Source organism: Neopsephotus bourkii, unplaced genomic scaffold, assembly GCF_033783945.1.
Source record: "Neopsephotus bourkii isolate Nb327-2 ecotype Australia unplaced genomic scaffold, CSIRO-AGI_Nbou_v1 NB_1511, whole genome shotgun sequence".
NCBI lineage: Eukaryota > Metazoa > Chordata > Aves > Psittaciformes > Psittacidae > Neopsephotus > Neopsephotus bourkii.
Window position 1 is genome coordinate 5,996,503 of NW_026901987.1, and position 21,870 is coordinate 6,018,372.

The 21,870-nt window shown below is 37.7% G+C and overlaps 1 protein-coding gene across 4 annotated transcripts in view; it reads right to left on the minus strand.

Moving 5' to 3' along the window:
- Nucleotides 1-5,674: 5,674 nt before the first annotated feature.
- Nucleotides 5,675-21,870, minus strand: part of USP45 (ubiquitin specific peptidase 45) — a 50,217-nt gene continuing 34,021 nt past the window's right edge. For 2 of the 4 annotated variants that reach the window (XM_061369863.1, XM_061369864.1), the window contains exons 9-18: nucleotides 21,282-21,369; nucleotides 17,836-17,917; nucleotides 16,882-16,973; nucleotides 14,757-14,813; nucleotides 12,953-13,096; nucleotides 10,664-11,333; nucleotides 8,880-8,977; nucleotides 8,417-8,503; nucleotides 7,803-7,956; nucleotides 5,675-6,823 (exon numbers count right to left, since the gene is read on the minus strand). In XM_061369863.1, the coding sequence (XP_061225847.1) occupies nucleotides 6,690-6,823; nucleotides 7,803-7,956; nucleotides 8,417-8,503; nucleotides 8,880-8,977; nucleotides 10,664-11,333; nucleotides 12,953-13,096; nucleotides 14,757-14,813; nucleotides 16,882-16,973; nucleotides 17,836-17,917; nucleotides 21,282-21,369 (1,606 nt within the window). In that variant the 3' untranslated portion in view covers nucleotides 5,675-6,689. Of the gene's footprint in view, nucleotides 6,824-7,802; nucleotides 7,957-8,416; nucleotides 8,504-8,879; nucleotides 8,978-10,663; nucleotides 11,334-12,952; nucleotides 13,097-14,756; nucleotides 14,814-16,881; nucleotides 16,974-17,835; nucleotides 17,918-21,281; nucleotides 21,370-21,870 lie in introns of those variants that run through there. The other 2 variants (XM_061369865.1, XM_061369866.1) reach the window with 2 other exon arrangements.

The window sequence follows — 21,870 nt, forward strand, 5'->3', positions numbered from 1 at the left end:
GCCTCCTCTCTTTCACTCCTCGTCTTCACGAACAAGACAATATGGCGCCTAGTGGCTCTCACCCGGAAGTAAAATGCGTCACGGCGTTGACCTTTGCCTGGAACACGCGAGCGCCTCTCGCCACCATCTTTGCTAAGGGCGCGGGGGGAGTCGGGTGGTGCATCCCTTGCTCCCCCCAGCGGCAGGAAGCGAAGGGCAGCGGGCAGTGCCCGGTGCCGCCATCTTGACTATGGGCAGCCACACCAGTTCCTGTCTGTCGGCGCTCTCCATGGCAGCCGCGGCGGGGGGGAAAGGTGGGGCCGTGCTCCTGGCGGTCTGCCCTCCCAAAGCGGAGCCGGCCTCTTGAGGGCGCGGCGCGGGATTCCGCATGCCGCCTGTATGCGTTAGTGTGAGGGGAGCCGGGAAAAGTCCTCAGCCCTGCGGTCTCCACAGGTGATTGCTAGTGAGCGTGTCCCAGGGTAGAGGAGGGCGGAGTCGGCATGAAGAAGTATATAAAGTTGTTCCGTTAAGTGTAACTCTGGGTAGCGATATTGCACTGAAATCCGTAACATAGATGCTGCATGGCTACAAGGTGTCGGCGTCCTGAGTAAGTAGGGTCAGTGTGTGCATATGTGGAGGAGGACAGTTCTTTAAGTCTGTTGAATATCCAAATTAACTTTAAAGTTATAATTGCATTTTAATGTATGAAGATAAGCCAAAATTGGTATACAGTTCTTGCATCGACATTAGGGTTGTTTCCGTAGGCAAGGACTTCGTTTGCTTTTTCGGAGGACTTCGCATTGCTTTTTGTGGAACAGACATTGTCATTAGCTGGCACAGTACTCATTATCATGGTCAGTGCCTGACGTTCCCTTCAGTGTCATCTGATGTAAATGCCTAAAACATCCATCTTTCATCACTGGATAAATTAATATTAATACATGCAGTAGCAAAATAACTTTATAAATCTGTAGGAAAGTGTTGAGAAACTTGTGTTTTACTTCATGTAATAATTTCAGTGTGAGATTTGTTGGTGCCACTTACGCTACATATTACTGTTCACTGAAGTGTTCTAGAATTTTCTCTTTGTGTCACAAAGAATGGCTAGACAGAGAATGGTTTCCATGGATTTAAGTATTCTGGAAGTTCTAAATCTGTGCAGCATTGACTGACACACAGCTGGAACCCTGGAGTGATGCTTATGAATGGATGAGCTTCAAGCTGCTACTGAAGGTGGGGACCTGAGGGGGACCCACTCTTTGTCTTGCTCTTATCACAGAACTAGAGAGCTTGGTTTGTGCAAAGGGAAGAAACTGTCTTAATCTGTAACCTATGCCACAGATGGTAAGGCAGGGGAAACAAATGGTGTAGGTTAAGGATATGGACTCATCTCTGGGTAGCTCCTCCAAGTGCGGTGAAGTTGTGACACAAGGTGAAAGGAAAAAATACTGTCATTTTAAGTTGGGAAAAAAAATTGAAGCTTTATGAACACAAATTGTACAACATACAGCTTATATTTAAACAATATAGTTTTCAAATGGTTGGATGTTCTATTTATACATTTGTCAAATAATATGTAACATAGATAAAAGACAAAATGAACAGAAGACAAATGGCAGCTTTATTCTGAGAAACTTGTTAAAGCACCTAGGACAGGCTGGAAAACTGATCAGATTGTTTTTTAAATACAGTCTGTGTTTAAGGCTCTGTTTACTTAGTAGTATTTGGAATTACAAATCTACAAATGAAGTGTATCAGAATGCTAGAAATTCTGAAAATACTGTTATTTAAATACCTGCAGAATAAAATTAGACTACTAATTCAAACAGATTAAAAATAAAATTAATGAAAAGAAGGTGAAATTTCTAATATGCTTGATTTATTGCTCACAAGTATTTTGGACTTAGAAACAGGCTTTTTTGATTACTTCGATTGTCCTTTGTTTAAGTGCAAGAACGTATGAACGTACCAGGGATTATCTGAATGAATAACAGTAACAGTAGAATCGGAATTCAACTTTGTGAAATGGCTGCCACTGACACGGTGGTTGCCTTACAGAGTTTGCTGTAATGGTCCCCATGTTACACAGCTCAGAACCAAAACACTAACCTAGCAAAGCAATGGTGTAAGTGTTAAGAAATCATAAAACTCCTCAAAATAAATACTTTTGTTTTCTTTTAAAAGCAGTACTGCACATTTTTATTTTATACTTGAAAAAATATCGGAAGCTGAAGTAGATGCAAGAAACATTTTTGACACTTGCAAAATAGTTTTTCTATGAATATCAATGAAGACAGGAGTATTTATAATTTTATGTCAATGGAATTTATGTCAAGTATTCTTGAAGTAGTTACAATGCATTGGAATTGTTTTAACAAATAAATTCACTTAGGCTTTTTATATAAGGTTGTGCAAAGTAAGTGTTTTGACTTACACTAACAGACTGCTGTCTGAAAATGTATTTTGTAATCACATAATCTCAGTTAACAAGAAAAAAAACAGATTTTAAATCATACTGAATAATCACTTACCCACTGTTTCTGCAGTTTATTTATACACCAAGCCCAGCTAAAACAGCTGGCAAAATGAAATCCTAGGACAGAGTAAATAGATACAGAAGCAAAAATAATCCATTCTAAAGTAATTAAGACTGAAATGGTTCTGCTAAACATTAGTGGCATCTCTTTATGATTCCATATGATTTCACACATAAATCTTTGTACAAATGCTTAAATATGTACAGGGCACAGCAAGAGAGCTTCCAGCTGATAAGAACTGAGAAATATCAAATCTTTGTTTAACCAGGACTACTGTGAAATTGTTTCGTGAAGCATGCTGCCACTTCAAAAGTGGATTTGCCAGGTTTTTGCTAACAGAAGCGTTGTATTCAAATACTTTGTTCCCATTTTAATACATCTTCAAGTTTCTTCTCAAGAAATTATTCCTTTCCAAATCTTAGGGTTTTTACTAGTGTGTTCAAATAAGCTTTTTATAATGGGTTGAGAATGCAGATGTGTTAATTTCATATCTTCCTTTATGATTCAGTTGGTGTTAAGGTAAAAAAAAGAATTCCGAAGAGAAGCAACTGGTGAAGTTAAGACATTTCAGCCTTTTAATGAATTTATAAACCACTCTCACCTGCTACCACTTGAAGTCCATAAGCAAGAGCACTTCATTGATACACACAGAGCGCACAGATGGGAACAGGGGAGCAGGGTTTGGCATACTGTATAATTTCATTTTCTGAACAAAGACAGTCACAGTGCATACATTTTGGGCAAAGAAGTTGAGGGTTGGTTTGTTTGGTTTTTTTCTTCACCACTGAGTTATTTGTAGCCTTCTCTTAGGAGAAGAGACTTACACAAACATGGTGTTTGTACATGTATTGGTGTAGGCAGGTTAGTATAATAAATCTCACCATGACCTGTTGCCATGTTTAGTATAAATTGTACCTAAATCCAAAGGTAAAAAGGTTCCTTCTGAGGAGAAAGGCTTTATAATCTGGACTAATTCCTTAACTGTTACAGCCATCTTTATCGATGCCTCTGCTCCAGGGAAGCTTTGTGGGGCGTTCCAGTTGTCCATATGTGAATCAAATACTTCTTTAAATTAGATTTACTTACTGAAGAGTGAGCAACTGTTTACTTTGCTTCCTTCCTCATTGTTTTGAAGGCACTGTCTTGTGACTGGTTGGCAGAGAGCTGCTTGGCAGTCACAGCTTTTCTCAAGATACCTATACTGCAGCCTGTAGGAAGAGGCAAGACTGCAGTTTCAGTAGCTCTTCCAATAGCAGTGTGTCTAGTACAAAGAATGCAAGTGCTGGGACTGGGAAGCGTTATGGTTAAGGATCAGTGAAATAAGACATTGAAACAGGCTTACGGAGATCCAGGAAATGAACAGATGAGGCTGATGAAGAAAACAGTGGTGCCCTTGTGAGAAGGGTGGAACAAAGAGAGAGCCATTTATAAGTTATTCCATGTGAAGATGCAGGGTACTACACTTTCTCAGGGCTTGGGAGAGAGCCACAAAGGTACAGTGCAGCTCTATGAAAAGAAGATGCTATAAGCCTGAAAGGATCTTTGGTCTGGTAACAGAAGATTACTGAAAAGACTGAAAAGAAGATTAATATAGGTCCTTAAGTTTAGTAGTTTTAGAGAAGTCAGCAAAGCTAGGACCAGGGCTCATCTAGTCAAGTCTGTCTGCTTTAGGGTGGATGAAATACACTCCATGTGTGGTCTCCTAGCAAGACTGTGTCACAGAAGTGAAACTCGGTTGGTATGTGCTGTGACTCTTGCCCAGAACTAACTGGTGAGTTTTGATCAGCAATACACAAAGAGGGGGAAGGTGCGTGTAGGTGGATGAAGGGTATGGGAAGATAAGGAGGTTAAAGCAAATTAATGTATTTTAACTAACTCCAGTATAAACATTATCTTTTCTTTCTTAGTGTAGACTCAGGTTAAGAAGTGTTTAGTTTGAATACAGATGGCTAAAGTTGACTGCTTGGTTTCTGTTTTAATCATGGAATCATAGAATAGTTAGGGTTGGAAAGGACCTTAAGATTATCTAGTTCCAACCCCCCTGCCATGGGCAGGGACACCTCACAGTAAACCATGCCACCCAAGGCTCTGTCCCACCTGGCCTTGAACACCCCCAGGGACAGAGCATTCATAACCTCCCTGGGTTAGTCGAGAACCTGCCAACTTTGCCTCACAGTCAAAACTAAACCCTGCAATTCAAACGGAGAGAACATCAATGGGCAGGAGAAAAATGTGGCCTCAAAATGATGATTTTAAAGAAATGTCATTTCTGCAAGGTCTTGCAGAGGGATTTGGGCCAGGAAAAGTCAGTGAGTCCGTAAGAAAATGGAAGGTCTTTCCAGGACTCAGCCTGAAAGAAAGAAAAAGGGTGGGGGAAAGAGTGTAAAAGGAGAAAGAGCTTAGGGATCAGTGGAAGAAAAAATTATTGCATTGGCCAAAATGTATAGCCTAATTTTGACCTAAACAGAGGAGTCTTCCTTTGGAAAATAAAATTTTGTGCAAGCAGGGGCTCATTCTGGTATGACCATCAGCTGTATGGCCTAATAATCCTTAGTACCTTGCACAAGTATGTACAGGTAACGTGGCTATAAAATGTATCTCAGCAGTTTGAGCAAATGCTGCTATGGCACGTTTTGCTGTTTTCTTTCTACAGAAGAGTAAATACAGTGAGATGAAGCCCTGAAACAGAACTAAAGAATAGAAAAGCTGTCCAAATAGGTATGATGGCATGGTACAGATAGTAATAGGGACAACATGGGTTGCTGGTTTTTGTTTGGGGTTTGGCTTTTTTCCACCAAAACGTATTTCCATAAGTGAAAATAGTAAACAGAAATAAACATAGTTTTTTCCCTACCAAAGAGCAAGTTGGACAGAATGGAACTGTTACAGAAGTAATTTGTATTGAAGTAACTGCTTATTAAATAAACTAATTGCCATATAGCTTCAAAGTAGTAATCAGATTTTGATCTTATTATGTATCTATTGCTCTCTGAGATGGAAATGAGAAATTGCCAAAAGAAGTAACAACTCCATACAGGGCAGTCAAACATGATATGGAAACAAGTTCTGCCACCAGGACACCTGTCCTCCAGTGATGACAAAGAGAAGTCCAGACACATATTGGAGGGCAAAAGTTATCATTTACTGTCCAACTCAGACACAGTGCAAAAATAATTTATAGTTTATTACTCCTGTGAGAAAAGTATTCAGGAACAGATAAACAAATTTATGTTTAGAACCAAAAGTAACAGAATTACCCAGTTACACTTAAATTCCATACATATTCATACACAAGCTTATATGCTGTACATTGTCATAAATATGAAGTTGAAAATTTACTAAATACAGAAGTATTTGCAATTGTCTTTCCTAGCAGGTAAAATGACAATATATATTGATGTATTTATGGTGTGCATATATATACACACACCTGTGTGTATATAAATATATATATATAGAAGGATATACATATGCACACCAAGTGTATATTTAAACAGGAATACATTGCTATACCAGTGCCAGCTGGAGACAGCTGAAAGGGTACTGGGTATCTGAGGATTCACTGTTACTTTGAGGAAGCCATATTTTCCCAATCTATTCCCAGCTCTTGGGAAAGTGCACTGCAGCCTTATCCAGAGGCAGCTGTTGTTACTCCATTCTGGAAGCACTGTGCTTTCCAATTACTACATGCGGAAGCAACACGATTTGACAGGTTCTTGTCTGCAGGATTCTTAACAGCTGACAACCGACCCAGAGATGGGAAGGATGTGGACTAGATCACAGAAGTTGAAATGCTTTATATAGTTACTGTACACCACCAAATCCAGGCACTTAACACTATCAGTATTTTTATTCTCAACTGTTCTAGTACTATGGGTGAAAGCTTATCTTTATCAAAAACAAACTTTCTATAGACCTCAGTAGGATAGGACATCATCTTACATTCTAACGGTACTGTATTTTAATTAATCCAGGAATTTTTAATGTTTAGAAAAGTGCATACTTCAAGAGAACAATTCAGATATTTATAATAGCTTGACTGAACTTCAGAGTCAACATATGATAAATTCTCTACAAGATAAAGGCACAATATTTACAGGTACTCTTACCACTGCAGCTTTAAATAAGATTAACTAAATAACCACTACCATCTTTAAATTAAATCATTGAGACTTATAGTAATAATCTTTCATAAAAAAGTAGATATGCTTGTGCATTTAGTACTCTCGATTCTGGAACCATCTGAACATGTGCATCACTGACATACACCCACTGTCCTCCTGACGCTCCCATGGCTTCTTTTAAACCTGAAATGCAAAAGCAAAGTAAGTTGTTTCTTGTCTTTCACGTCATTATCAAACAAGTACAGTGGATATTTCAAAAAGCCCCAAGAACTCATGACTTAGATGCAATCCAGTATTTTCAGTTTGAAATTTACATGCCAGAAAGTACTGTAAGAGAAACTGGTGGAAGACAAAGCTTACAAATGTACACTTCCATTTCTTTTTTCCTATTTTGTTTAAAAAGCCTAAGACATTTCAAGTAGAGCTTGCTGAGTTCTAACAATAAGTTATACTAGCATACAACCAGTTCTGAGATAGAAAAAAATCCTATTTGAAAAGCTGACCGGTGTGAAATTAAGAACACAGAAAGATCTAACCTATTCTAATAAACACTGCATGGGAAGCATAAGACTGAGAGAGACTTCAGTTTCAAAAATCATATTAAAAATTTTACTTCTGGGAAATGAGATTCAAATGCAAAGTGACACATCATAGGATAGACAGGATACTGCTTGGTTCTCACTTGCCCCATGAAGGGAAAGAATAAATATATTCACCTTGCTCTGACAGCTCAACATTCTTGCCTCCACAAGTCACTCAGTAACAGATTCTATCCTAGAATCTGACTTCATTCTGTACATCCAAAACATATTAATGAGAACTAGTGTGCTGTCCTCAAAATTCAAGCAGAAACCCTACAGCAGATCTCACACAACTCTTCATCTGGACATACTAGTTTGGCTAGGAAAAAGAGAGTTTTCCATCAATTCTCTCTTTAACAACTGAACCAAAATTCCATTATTCACTCAGCTGTATGTGGGATTAATACAGAAGTAGGTCATGTAGTGGGTGTAACAGAAAAAGAAGAATTTACTTATGTGGTACAGAAATAACAATATTCTGAGCTAAAACAGTTATTTGCTATGAGACCCTTAAGGATAAGGAGCTGTAGCCAGTGGTTGCTTTTGGGTTTACTCACAGAGAAAAGAGGCTCTGTACATACCCAGAACATTTTTAGTGGTAGAAATATGCTCCAGTAATTTCTTGGAGGGTGTCCTGACTTTTACATAAGCCGCATAATGACCACCTCTCATTGACCCACTGTGCTCCACTATTCCATAAAGACTGTACAGCACTCTTGCACCATCCGTAACATTCTGCATTCCCAGAAACACAGAAAATAAAAAGTAAATTATTTCAAGATGTATTTTATAAGTATCTTCACTAGTATCAACAGTATCACTTTAAAAGAAGCAGACAGACATCTACAGCTTTCCAGTGGTGAAATACATCTATTAAAAATACTCTATAGTCTATTAATTGAATTTGGTTACCATGGAAGCAGCAATACTTGCTTAAACTCTGTTAGATACACTAACACCATCAGGGCACCATAGCTTAATTAATACTAGTTAATTTCTGTGATATTCTTGATAGGAATGGAATTTCAATTCACAGTTCTGACCTGAGGATACTATTTGAAAAATTCACCCTGTAATTTCTCTAGGAAAGGAAGGAATAATAAACATTATCATCATCATTATCATCAATCCAGTTTAATTTGTACTCAGAACAACAGCTTGAAGTACCATAACAATAAAGATTTGAAATGGGTACCTTGCAAGATGCAGCACAAAATGGTGCTAAGTCTAAAATCAGTGGGAAATCCACATGCCTATTCACTTTCCGTAGACTCAAACCAGCCTTCAAAACAAAAGGAAAAAAAAAAGACTGTTAATATTTTTACTAGGAAGCTTTTTAAAGCTAAGGTGTATTATTATACTATTAAAATAAACCAAAACCAACAGTAAGATTGACTTAAACATTCTTTGTTCTGCTTTCAATACAATGCCTGCTACACATAAACATGATAGACATGTAAGGGGTTTCCCTGGATACGTCTCAATGGCTAAATGGACTCCGAAGGTATGAGACAATAAAATAAAAAAAACAACACAGGCATGTTTCAGATAGTGGTTCTCCATATAAAAAGCAAATATCAGTATACACGACAACACTGAAAGAACTGCTCGTCCACTGGTGGGGCAGAGGAATATACAGGAGGGTTTTGGCCTTTTACCTGGTGGAATCTTTTCAGATGGAGAATAAGAATAGCAGGAACTGAAGAAATCAGCAGCTGTTTCCGAGCATTTGTGTAGACACCTTCCATTTTCTTTTCTGTATTTATGAATATCAAAAGAATTTGTAAAGTGAAGGCAGTCACACAGAATTCTGGTATTTTTTAAACATCTGACAGAATATTCTATGTTGCAATGATTGTGTGCATGTTATATAAAATGCAAAAGAAAATTTTAAGAGTAACAAAAATATTTCCTCTTTTTTCTAGTTTTAAATAAACAATCTGTCAAATCTGAGCATTATTTTAGCTCTTCCTGTGCAGATCAGATCAAAAGTTGAAAGCATGTACACTATCCACGTTAGCTTGCACACTGAGATACCAACATCGTCTGTTACTATAGCACCCAACTTTCCCGTTAAAACCATTTCATTTGAAATTAATGGACAATCACTGGAACAAGAATTGGAAGGCACACGTCTCTTTTACCTAAGCTAATGTCCCAACCACTAAGATAGAGGTTAATTTTCCATTCTTCAGTTCTTTCTGAATGACTACACACTTTGTAGTCATTTATGTTTATTTAAAAGAAAGGTCTGAGGAAGGGTGTCTACTTCAGGCCTCATAACCTGCTGACTTAAGCACACAGGACTGGGATATGTGGACTCCAATCTCCTCTGGTGCAGAGGAAACTGAACCTGGGGCTCTTGCCAAAAGTAGCTCAGTGATTAGCTATACAGTAAAAGGGAATATGGCACCAGCTTTTTTTTTTTGCTGACAAAAAATAATTTATTTACTGGTTTTACACATGTCCGAAGGAAAATATTTCATCTGAGGCAGAATGGAGCATTTCATGTAAACGCAGGTGACTTCTTACACCTTTTGTTTTATCAAGAAAAGAATAAGGCTTAGTCGTGAACAGATTTTCCTCTTCCATTTTTCATTGTGCCTATGGAACCAAGACATTATTTTATAGCACTTACTCTCAGTCCAGTAATGAATGATTATAAAATACTATGCTTAATTATTTTTTCTGAATTTACTCATGCTTAAATTGTATCTCTTTGAATAGCTATAAATGCACAGCATATGGGCAATTTTTTGTTACTGTACCTCCCTTTATATTTTATTTACAAATTATCTGAAGAGCTTAATTTTTTATCCTTCTGAATTACTATACACCAAAACAAATCCTCCAGTCCTGTTTAACAGGTTATTTTTCATTATTTTAAATTTGTTTTTCTCACTCAGGGAACCCTAATGGTCTACTTGGGCTACACAAACGTCAAGGAAACCATTGTCACAAGAAGGTAGTTCTCATCTCCATCCTTACAAATCTTTGTGTTCCCCCCCCTCCTTCATCACAAGTGTATTTTTTTCCCTCTTACATACTTAACTACATTACTTCCCTGAGGATGTAAGTTGCTACAGCTGAATATTATGTACAGCATTTATTTCAAAGCTTCTAGTATTGTAAGGAACAGGAACAGCAGTGAAGATTAATACTGAATGATGCGTCTACTCAGTTTATGGTCATCTTTACATTACTTATCTAGTATAAAATAAAGAAAATCTGCAAAATTAATTCTAAGTTATATCTGCAGTTTTGTTCTAATACAGAATTTTGTCTTATCCTTGTCAGGATGAAGTTTTAAGTTAAAAGTTGTGCCTGGGGAGACATTTCCTATTTAGCCACAAGGGGGAGGCCCATGCTGGAGCAACAACACAGCAGCACAGGTTTTGACAGGTAATTTTGTGAAGTGTCCAGACAGGTACAAGCACTTTACCTGTGGAGCTGGTTTTCTTCTGATACTTCTGTTTCTTTTCTGTGCAGCTCTCACATAAGAGCTTGTTGTTCCCCATTAGGAGCTCCACAGAGGTGAACTGGTAGAGGCAGGACTGAACAGAACATTCCTTTGAGCTAGTTATGTAGCTTTGGGAAAGTGTCTGGAAAGCATTTTGAGGGTTTTGCGACAGAGGTGATTTGTCTCCTGAGAACATGGAATTATTTGATAAACCTGTTGCTGGATCTCCACGGCTCGATTTTTTATCTTCATGCATAGTATCACATAAGCTGAGTTTGGATATGGCACTAGAAATCTTCCCTTCGTTACTGTCACTTGGTTTGTTGTGGGGCATTTTAACATTCATGTGGTTGACATGCAAACCAGACATGTTGCTGGATGGACTGAAAGCTGTTTGCTTAGAAGCACTTTCGCTTTCTGAGGCTTCACTGTCTGCATCAAAGCTGCTTTCAGAGCGGCTGGCTTCTTTCTCACTGCCATCCGTCTGACTTCCATTTACAGCAGAGTCAGCAGTTGCGTCTTTGGAATACAGAACACCAGAGCCACCTTCCAGCTCAAGCTTTTTGTTTTTTTCCTGTATTATAACAGGACTTCTTTCTTCTTCATTTGAGGAAGCTTTTCTGGCAAGCCGTCTTTCCTGGTTCAATTGATTCTGTAAATTATGGCATTATTGTTTCAGTAATATAGAGTAAAACAGATCTGTGATCTAACATAGCTTTTGAAATGTGACCAATTCAAAGCAAATTCAACCTATTACTTTATATTCTCCATCTCTCACATGTTTAAGCTAGTTGATTTCCTTAAGATCTTTTTAAACCAATTTAGGATTAGTAACCTACACCCCAGCCAGCTAAGAGCATTACACTTACTGCAAGATCAATACTTCCCCCCAGCTAATTACATTCACTTTGACAGCTGTGATGGCATGTTTGAAGTGGTCTGAAGCTTAATCTAACTTAAGCTTCTAAAAGGTTCTTTAAGTTTAAGCTAGTCCCCTAACCTCCCTTCTGAAGCCTTAGCTGATGGGCAGCTCCAGAAGAAAATCCAACTTACGTTGTAGGCATTAGTCTTAGAATTAAATAAAGCATCCCTGGCAGTATGTTTGCTACTCTGTGTATCATCTGAAATTGCTTATTTTATTTTATCAAGATTGCAAGAAGGAAAAAACCCAAACCACTGTGAGGATGGAGGCACGGATCCAGAGGTAGAGTGCAAGCTGGATTTTTTACTGCAAAGATTACACGATATTTATATGCTTCCAAGCAATTAGCCAAGCACATCTGTGTTTGCCTTGTGGTTATATCAGGTGAAAGGTCTATCTGATTTTCTTATCGACATCCTCTCCCCAGTTCCGACGTCCTTGTTCCTTGCCAGTTGCAGCCTGCTGTAGTTCCTCCTTCCCATGGTCTATGACAGTTTCAATACATTCCAACCCCCACAAACCACTACCTTTGCTGCCACAGAAAACTAGTACTATAGATTAAAAAAACTCAATGCTGCCATAATTTAGGTGATTTATAATCATTCATGGTTCTTTTCTTTCTTTCATTTGGCTGCTTTCCAAAAGAAAGAATCAAAATAAATTAGCAACTTTTTTTCCCCTTTGCCTTAGCAAAGGGGGAGAGGAACTTGCTCCTCATTTCAGGAGAAAAGCCTTACAAGGAATGTTCAGGTATTCAGTTAGTTTACAAAACCGCCAATAGGACACACCCCAAGTTTCACAAGCAAACTTACAAACCAATAAACTGAAGTCACAGAATATGAGCAAACACTGACTGAATTCAACAGCCGTTTTGGATTATAAGTTTGGTGCAAAACAGATCTATTACACTGAAAATAATAGTAATAACAGACTAAAATAATGATAAATACATATCTGAAAAGAGAGCAGAGAATCACAAAACCTCACCAATTAGACAGACATACTTCATAGGTCAGTTTATCTGTTCTTACTGAAAGCAGAGTTGTCGCTTCTTCTGTGTTAGTCCATCTAGTCTAGTTTATTGAATGATACTACATTTTCTTATTTTTTAAAACATTTCAGTAAGTGTGTTTGCATTTATAAGTATTAACACTATTATTCAGTATAGATTCTAAATGGCTACATAACCCGGTATGGATGAGAAGGCTTACTAAAAAAAAAGGGTTAATAATAAGACCCTATACGTATACAAAAAAAAAAAACAAAACATTGATATGTGTCAAAATTCCCACCCTTGAGCCATAGAAACTTCAGAATGAACTCAAGATTTAGTGTATTTAAGTTCTTACCTTATCTTTCGTTAAAGCATGTTTCTTGACAATTTTGGGTTGATTATTCAGTGTAGTGACAGAAGAACAGTTATACTGACCAAGATCTGCCTCTTGTACACTTTTACCTTTACCTGTTCTTCCCAAAGGCACAGGTTTTGCAACCTAAGAAATTAGACAGGAAATTAGGGAAGGAAACATGCCAATTTTGTATTCCTTTTCGACCTACAGAAAAGATAATGTAGGTGTGTTTTTTTCCTTTACTGTAGAAAACAGTAACCATCATAATTCCAACTAACTGGCCCCCGAATTGTGGTACAGAACTACTTTCTCATTTTATTTATCATAAACTCACTGTCAACATCTTTGAAGGATTAACTGAGCCACAAAAACAGGAATGATACAAATTCCTGTACAGAACAGATGCCAAACAATCTATTTTAGTACTGTATAAGCACATAAGTTATGAATTTATCAAAGAGGACATAGCTCCCCATCAGATAATCTCTGGAGCAGCCTACTAGCATATGACATGATGAAGGAACTGCTGCATGTCCCCCCATCACATTAATGACAACAGCATATCTAGACTATAACAGAAAGAAATGACTATAAAATAATGCATGTCCTCAGGTAAGTGCAGCAATTGCTAAAAAAAAAACCCAAAACATAGAATAATAGACTAGTTTGTGTTGGAAGGGACCTTAAAGCTCATCTGGTTCCAACCCCTCAGCCACAGGCAGGGACACCTTCCACTAGACCAGGTTGCTCAAAGCCCCATCCGACTTGATCTTGAACACTGCCAAGGATGGAGCATTCACAAACTTCTCTGGGCAACCTGTTCCAGTGTCTTATCTCTAACATGTGAGGAATTACCTGTGAAGTACTTGTCTGCTTCTAAAATTAATTTCTTGCACATAGAAACATACAGCTAAACATTATACTTGAACTATCATATATAATTAATATATTTTAAAAGCCAGCAAGTCTCTCTCTCAAACAGAACCCATGACGATCCCATGCTTACATGTGTGAGCCAGAAAGCACAGGGGCCCACATACTCAAAATACTCTTAAAGCTTTAACTCCCACAGACATCTGCACTCAATGCAGCAACAAAGACGAAGAATTTCTTATGAGCAAAACTGGTGTTTAGAGTACATTTTATACAGGATTGAATATTACATTACTCTTCCTTAAATATACATGAACATATGCAGGATGGGGGAAGAACCACTCTCAACCCACCCCTCCTACTCTCAAATGAAAACACCAAGTCTCGCAAAACCAGAATGTGTGTGTGTGTGTATATATATATATATATATGCCTTCAAAAGAACATAGTTCCTCTGCAGCTAATGGAGGCATTTTGTGAAATGCCAAAAAAAACCCAGAATATATTCAAAGCCTATCCATTTTTACACTGTCTCATCCCATAGGTACACTTCAGCCCAAGGGATTCATGTTCTCTAGATGCAAAACCACATGCTAGAATCTAACTTTCTGAACCATCAAAAAAAGAAAAAAGTTTATAATCATTCTACTCATATAAGTACATAGTAAAACTACTGCTAAATTAAGCTCATCTCAGGCCTACATGTAATGTACATTACTATGGTCATTTGCTGCAAAGTTGGACTAATTTAAAAATTTATGCACTTAAGACACTGTATGTCTATGTATCTATTTAAAATCATGAACAGACGTATGACAGTAAAGCATACATTTTTAGGCTTGAAATCAAAACTGTATATATACATAAACATCTTCATAAAGGTATGTAAACACAATCCACTGAAGCAACAGTTACTGATTCTGTTTCTTACCCTCTCCTCTATTATAGGTAGTGAAAGATCAATGAAAGGTTCTTTTACTGTTGAAATCTTGAAGAAAAGAGAAAATGCATATTAAATGCAGAGAACGTTGCATGGGTTTAGCACATAGCTCCCTTTTTAAAACGAACTTATCAGAAACTATTTTAAAAAAGCTAAACAGTTACAAGCTGTATCAAACTACAATGAAGAACTTCCCACAAACTTTATTTATTTATTTATTTCAAATTAGCTCTGATTTTCTCTCTTAAGATTGCACAAAATTACAGCATACAGGCAAAAAGGGGCAAGGCCATTCATCTGGGCATGAACTGCACCTAGAAGCAGGGTAGTGCTCAGTTTCTCTGAGCTCCAGGCAGATTTTCAAGTCATGTGGGCCTTTTACATGGTACAATTCTGCTGAAAGCTAACTTTTAGAGCTTCCTGATCCTGGATGCTTCTGCACAGGCATTTGACCTCATACACTGTTAAGCAGCAGGGACTGGTTAATGACAGTTAACGACAGGTTCCAATCTGATCCTCTCAGAAAAGATTAAGTCAGGCTTACTGGTTACAGCCAAAAGATTTATTAAATTTTTTCATACCATAATATACTCTAGTAATTGTTAAAATAAATCCAATTAGTGGGGGAAAAGGGAATGAAAAAAACCAACCAAACAAAAACCCTTCTTTCTTTTCTGTACCTAAGTTTTGTCATGGCTTATAGAAGCCATATGCAATCTAAGCTGAAACTGGAAATAACCTGGCAAAGCGTACCTAAGGAGATTTTCTCTCAGCACTTTCCATCTGCCTTTATGACTAGAACATACCATCCAAGCCTGTTCCTTAAACTCTCTCCCTTGCTGTTCTCAAATTTCTTCCAGAACTGACTTATTTTATCTCTGGAAAGATTCTGAAAAACAAGGCCTTAAAAAGAAAAAAAGGATCATGTAGATGTAAGTTACTGAATACAATCACGCCCTCAATTACTGTCATCATTGTCCTTGTCTTGTATTTGTGACCCTATCTTCCACCAGTGACATTTGATACAGACTGTAGGCTTATTTTCACTTGTTGTGCAACTCAGCATGGTTTAGTTCCAGTGAAGCAATAAATGAGTTCAAAACTACTGTAACTATGATGGCTGGCTGCCTGATGAGAGATGTTCAAGCAGGGGTTCCTCTAAAGAGCAAGTGTGCATGAACAAACATTAGTCAAAAATACCTTTGCCAATGCAGGCAAAGGAAAGCGAATGCTAAACTCTTCCTCAGAGGGTTACAGCTAGCAAATTCCTGAGTCCTGTGCAGACAGAATATAGGAATCCAATAAAAATAAATGAGACATGCAAAATACATACAACCTCTATTTTTTACACTGTCAAAGTTCTTCACTGATACTAGTAGCACAGTGAAGTGTAATCTACACATCACACACAGGGAAGTTTACCTGGCACTGCAGGACTGTGCTTAATTATTCAGACAGATTGATTTGCTTAATCTCTATAATATGAAATATAATGTTTTAAACCAAACACAAATGTAACATTCAATTAGAAAAGTCATGCAAATAAGATTTTTCTCTTCCATAGTTAAAGAAAATTATAAGGATCATGGAAAGTATTTATGATGAAATGTCAGTAATATTAATTATGAAAGGAATATGCTGTTCATTAGGTTATTATGTTAATTATCAAAAATACTTCAAGAAAATAAAAGGTAATTTTAGCATTTCCCCACTCAGACTAATTCAAAGTAATTCCCAATTTTCAGATATATCCCAGAACACCAGGCAGGAGGATTTATGTTTTAAGATAGGCATGTGTTTTAGAAATATCAAATAAAATCGTGGTGTAACACACATGATTATAGAATTTGGAACCTCCAGCCTCAAGTTAGATGTAAAATCAAGCCCAGTTCTTGGATCCTTTTTGAATTCAAAGGACCCCTCTTCTTAGGTTTGGGAGGATAATGCTTTATAGAAGGAATAAATCATTTTAAATGAGAAACTTTCAATAAAGTCTTGTTTTTTACAAACAAACAAACAAGTATAAAATTGGCAGTACAATTTTATACTTTCAAGACAATGTAATCAAACCAGTATGTGATCTATTCCACATCAAACCAAATTCCAGAATACCTACATTTTCACATTCCTCACACATGACAGTGCTAGTCAATTCACCAACAAAGATCCTATCTATGAAGTTCATCTTCACACCCTCTCTTCCATATGCTGAAAAAACATTGCCTTTTTTAAATGTGAAAAATAACAGATCCAATGTACTATAAGTACAACAAAATTCTTTCCAAGATATATTATGAAAGCACAATTTTTAAACAAACTCAAAATGTTTCGAGTACAATACAATAACTAATACATCATATACTGTATTATCTCAACATTTAAAACTATTTTAGTGAGATGGTTCCCTTTTATCCTTCCCTTCCCCACCTACTGTAACACAATTAATACTACTGTATCACTCAAGAAGAAGCCTTTAAAATGAAATTTCAGTTTTCTTTTAAATGTATTATTTTGATAAACATACTATGGGAAGGGTGACTTTCAAAATAGCTTAATCATTATTAAGACTTTAATTTAAAAAAAAATAAGTCCCCAAATTAGAACTTTTGCATGAATACAAAAAAATTAATCGAAAAACTAATTTTAAGAGAACATGCCTGCTTTTGAAACAGCTTCTTATCTTGGTTTTGTAATCAGATGTAGTGTCGCAGTATCTGTGACAGGAATCAGTTATTTGTATCAGTGGCGTCTCTGAGTGATACAGTAATTGTGGCTTTGTAACAAACCTGAAGATGCAGCAGGCTGCTTTAGGAAACAAAATCAAATCCTATCTATCATTAAAAGAGGCATTATTAATACAGTGAAAGCCTTTATACTGGACACAAAGATGTAAGTCAGCCCATACAAAGCTCTATACTTTAGATACACACTGGGTGGCACTAGAATAATACATAATAAAAGTCTTGTAACTACAGTACTTCAGGACTGCTGTTGGCAGTAGTCAGTTTTGAAGAAAATGGCATTTAGAAACTTGTGTATTTTTAGAAGTTTTCAATAAAGAGTTGCATACCTTTGACTTTTCTTCTGGTTTCTTCATCTGCTGTCTTAGTAGTTGGATTATTAAATGCTTTTAAGATACCAGTTTGTATACGCTACAATTAAAAGAAAAAAAACCCAGAACATTTAGCAAGTATTGTAAGTTTAAACATTCTAAAAACTACTACTATATTATTAGGTTTTATCTTATTTCCATACAATAATTGTAATTCAGTATTTTTTAACTACTGTTGTTATTCACTAATAGTGTCAAAATTACATAAACTTAACTTTAGTAAGTAAAGATACAAAAATTTCCTCCCCTTAAAAAGGGAGCCATTGTAAAGCACTCAATAGGTTATCAAGAAACTATAAGTTTTTCAGTGAATAAATAGTATCCATTTCTTCTACTGTTAGGGAAAAAATATACTAAAGAATGGACTATTACTGATGGACTAGGACACAGAATACTTGAAGACAGCTAAGTATCTTTCAACAGCCAGACTCCAATGACTGTGTTTGGACAGTACTTTTATTACTTCTGTTTATTTTCTAACACTGCACATTTCGGAGTTATGTTAGAAGACCTTAGGAGAGATAGAAAACTTTTTATGAATCCACACAGATGTCATCAGCATTTGCTCAAAAAATCCTAAGCCCTACAGTTTTGGAAGAATCAGAGAAGCAAATTCATACAGGTAGCTTAAGACAGGGAGTGCTCCCTTCCCCACTGCTCAGTTGCCCTGACACAAGGAGATGCTGTGTTCCTAAGAGGTGTACCCTAGCAGTAGTACAAAAGGCAGCTCAGCCCAACCTCCAGTGTGCCATGGAAAGGGAAGCAGGAGGATGAACTGGGTGCCCTGACAGGAAACTGCAGCATGCATGACCCGTACTTCCCTTTTCCTAGCAAAAGTACTGGCTGTCTAATCCACAAACTCTAGTAATATGTACAAGTCTCCCATGCTGGTGTGCAAATTATGTTTATAATTAAATGTGTCACTGAAGTCACACTTGGAGCAAAGTACCATCTAGAGACAAATGGTGATACCAAACGTTCTCCAAGTATGTCCTGTGTCCTAACAGGAAAAGAATAATAAATAGCTCTTGTTTGCAGGCAGCAAAGTACACTTTCAAGCCATATATCACAAAAGCATTAGGATGACAGGCAGCGTTGGAGGTTTGGTTTCCAGTTCAGGCGCCCATCAGACCAAGTCAAACTCCGACCTTACGAGTATGTGACCTGGCTTGTGAATTAACTCCCGCTGCCCCAAGCTCAGCTTTGTTCATCTTAAAGCCAACAATATACTAAAAGGACTAATCAATAGGTAATTCATGAAGTTGAGCACCATAAATGGGTTTAGGGCCATAAGCAACCCTTTTGTTGGGATTAGCGCGATGAACCATTTATTTAGGTCAAAGAAAGACACAGTCTTTGAATGGGCAGGGTGCTGTGGACAATGGCAGCAGACATTAATCAATTAGCAGCAGGGTTCAGCCACTTCAGGCCCCGGTGTGAAACCATCTCCAGCCCACACTGCTGGAAACAGCAGACGCTATGTCATCTTTATTGTAGTATCGACAAGCTTTTATCTTAAAAGTCCACTGGTGTGCATATGCACTTGCTAACTTTTTTTAATGGAGACAGGAAAATGTTCAATGCTGGTGTCAGATTCAAGATACAATACCAGAGGAGAGGCAAAAGTGTAATGTGATTTCTGTTAGTTCCTATTACTAGTGCCGTGTTATGCATTATATTTATTTCTCATCAAAACTCTTACGGTTTAAAAACAATGAATCTGATAAGGATAGGGAAGCAGGGACAACTGTACAGGTTCAGCTCTCTCTCAGGTGGATAGCAAAGCAGCCAGCTGTCCTTTCAGTGGGACATTCCTTCTTCTGAGAAGAAGTTTAAAAGTGGTGTGAAAGAGAAAGGTTAGTGGCTGTAACCCCTGCTATAGGGCTCTGGTGGCAGACACATTGCTGCAGGCTGTCCCCTGCCAGAGCCTGCGTGGTGGGGAGGCCATGTGGGCAGCTGCCTGGCTCCTGTGGCCAGCAGAGCTGCTCCTGCCTGTGTCCAGCCAGCATAGGCCTGACGTTTGGTGTTTGTCACACCATCTACAGACCTGAAACACGGGACAATTACAATTAATAGAGTGCTTTTGTACTGTCCACCACGGAGCAGCCCAAGGTGATAAAAGACTGTTTGCAGTGATGCACTATTAGAGCAGCAGAGGGATGTAATTGCAGGGACCAACCTTTCTCTGCCTGGTGATGGGGTGGCAGAAATACTGCCCCAAATGTCACTTAAAATTCTCATTGGCTTCTATCATTCCTTTGTGGCAGCTCTGTAGCTGTCACTGCTCTCTAATAATAAAAGATTCAAAAGGCAAACACAAATGCAGGTTATCATAATGATAGCACATTCACTCATGAAACTGACTTGAAGGAAAAGCACAATTGCCTACTGGAGAAGCTTAGTCACTGTAATAATTCTGCTTTCAGTGAATCCTCATTTGTGAAGCAAATACATTTTCAACCTTTTATTACATGAAAATCAACAAAGAAAAAAAATGAAGATTACTACAAAAACATGACAACCACTTTCTACCTGAAGTCACCTGCTTCTGTTGTGTGCCCAGTTCAATACATAGTCTTGTAAATGTGACAATGTCAAAGTTCAGCTGTTTCTCCCTGTAGTTCTCGTTTGTGATCAAGTATACTGCTGACAAGATCAAGGTATATTAATATTCTGTAAGGATGGCAATTTGTTCAGCTCTAGTGCCAGGAACTGGGCTCAGACACAGCTTCGTATCTTATCTGCAAGATAACTCAGCTGCTGAGTCCTAGTCCTGATCCTGATCATGACATTTGTCACATTACTAAGTGGAGGAAAGAGGAAGTACACTGGTCAATACAAGATTTAAGGCCCTCCTCTTGAGACTTGGCAAAGAATATTTACCAAAATATCATCTGAAAAGGAGGGTCCAAGACTAAGGCAGGTGAAATGTGACATGGTCAAAATAGTTCAAGCAAGCAAACACACTTTCTTGCATTCAACAGTGCAAGAGGCAGAAATAATGAAGTAATTTTTCATATAATTAACTGCTTTATATACTCAGCATACTTAAAAGCAGATTTTAAGTAATGAAAAGCATCACTGTATTTATAAAACAAGTAGTTCTTCACACTTTCAGGAGGATACCCCCAAAGTCTTTTTTGATTCATTTTTTTTAAACACAATTGAGATTCCTAAAGTAATCATGATCTACTTACCACACTCTTTCTAATGCTGACTGAAACTTCAATATCTATCAACATCTTTCAAATAAAGTCATTATTTTTCTCAAACCAACAAAACCAGCCACTCTTACTTCATTAAGTACATCTTTAAAACACTGGGAACATATGAAGAACATTGAAGCAATGACTACTAGTTCACTGTACAGTCAAGTAAGTTCTTTAAAAACACAAAGATGTTACCTTTGTTTCTTCAATCCTCATTGCATCCAACAGATAGTGCAGAAGCTCCTGGCTGTCCTGCTGCTGGAACCCCTTAAATCGAGGAGCCCTACAAAAGAAGCAGGAAAGAATTTACACTGACCTTGGGACATTCTTAATGAGACAATGTCTACACCAGACTCTTTTGGAGTCCAGGGGTACAAATAGGTAAAATCCCTGCTGGAACTCATGGGGCTTTTGGAAGTTCCTGCTGTGGCAGCAATTACACCAAGAAGACTGCACTTCAATCTAAGTAACATTTTGACCCTGTTGGGTATACCTTGACTAAAACACAGCTTTGTCAGTAGAGTTTCATGCATGCTCGCAGAACCTTCCTGACAGTCTACATCAGTAGACAGCCATCATCGCTGTTCAGAAACTGTAGATTCCCTTTTTTACCACTCATTGCAGCATAGATTACACAGAAATTACAAAATACACTTATAATTACATGGATAGATCCTCAAAGTGTTATCTTTACTAAGATAACCATGGCTAGAAGGCTCCTACATCTCCACCTTCTTGCGACTCCAAGGGAGGAATTTTATCAAAGAGCACCCAGAGAAACCAA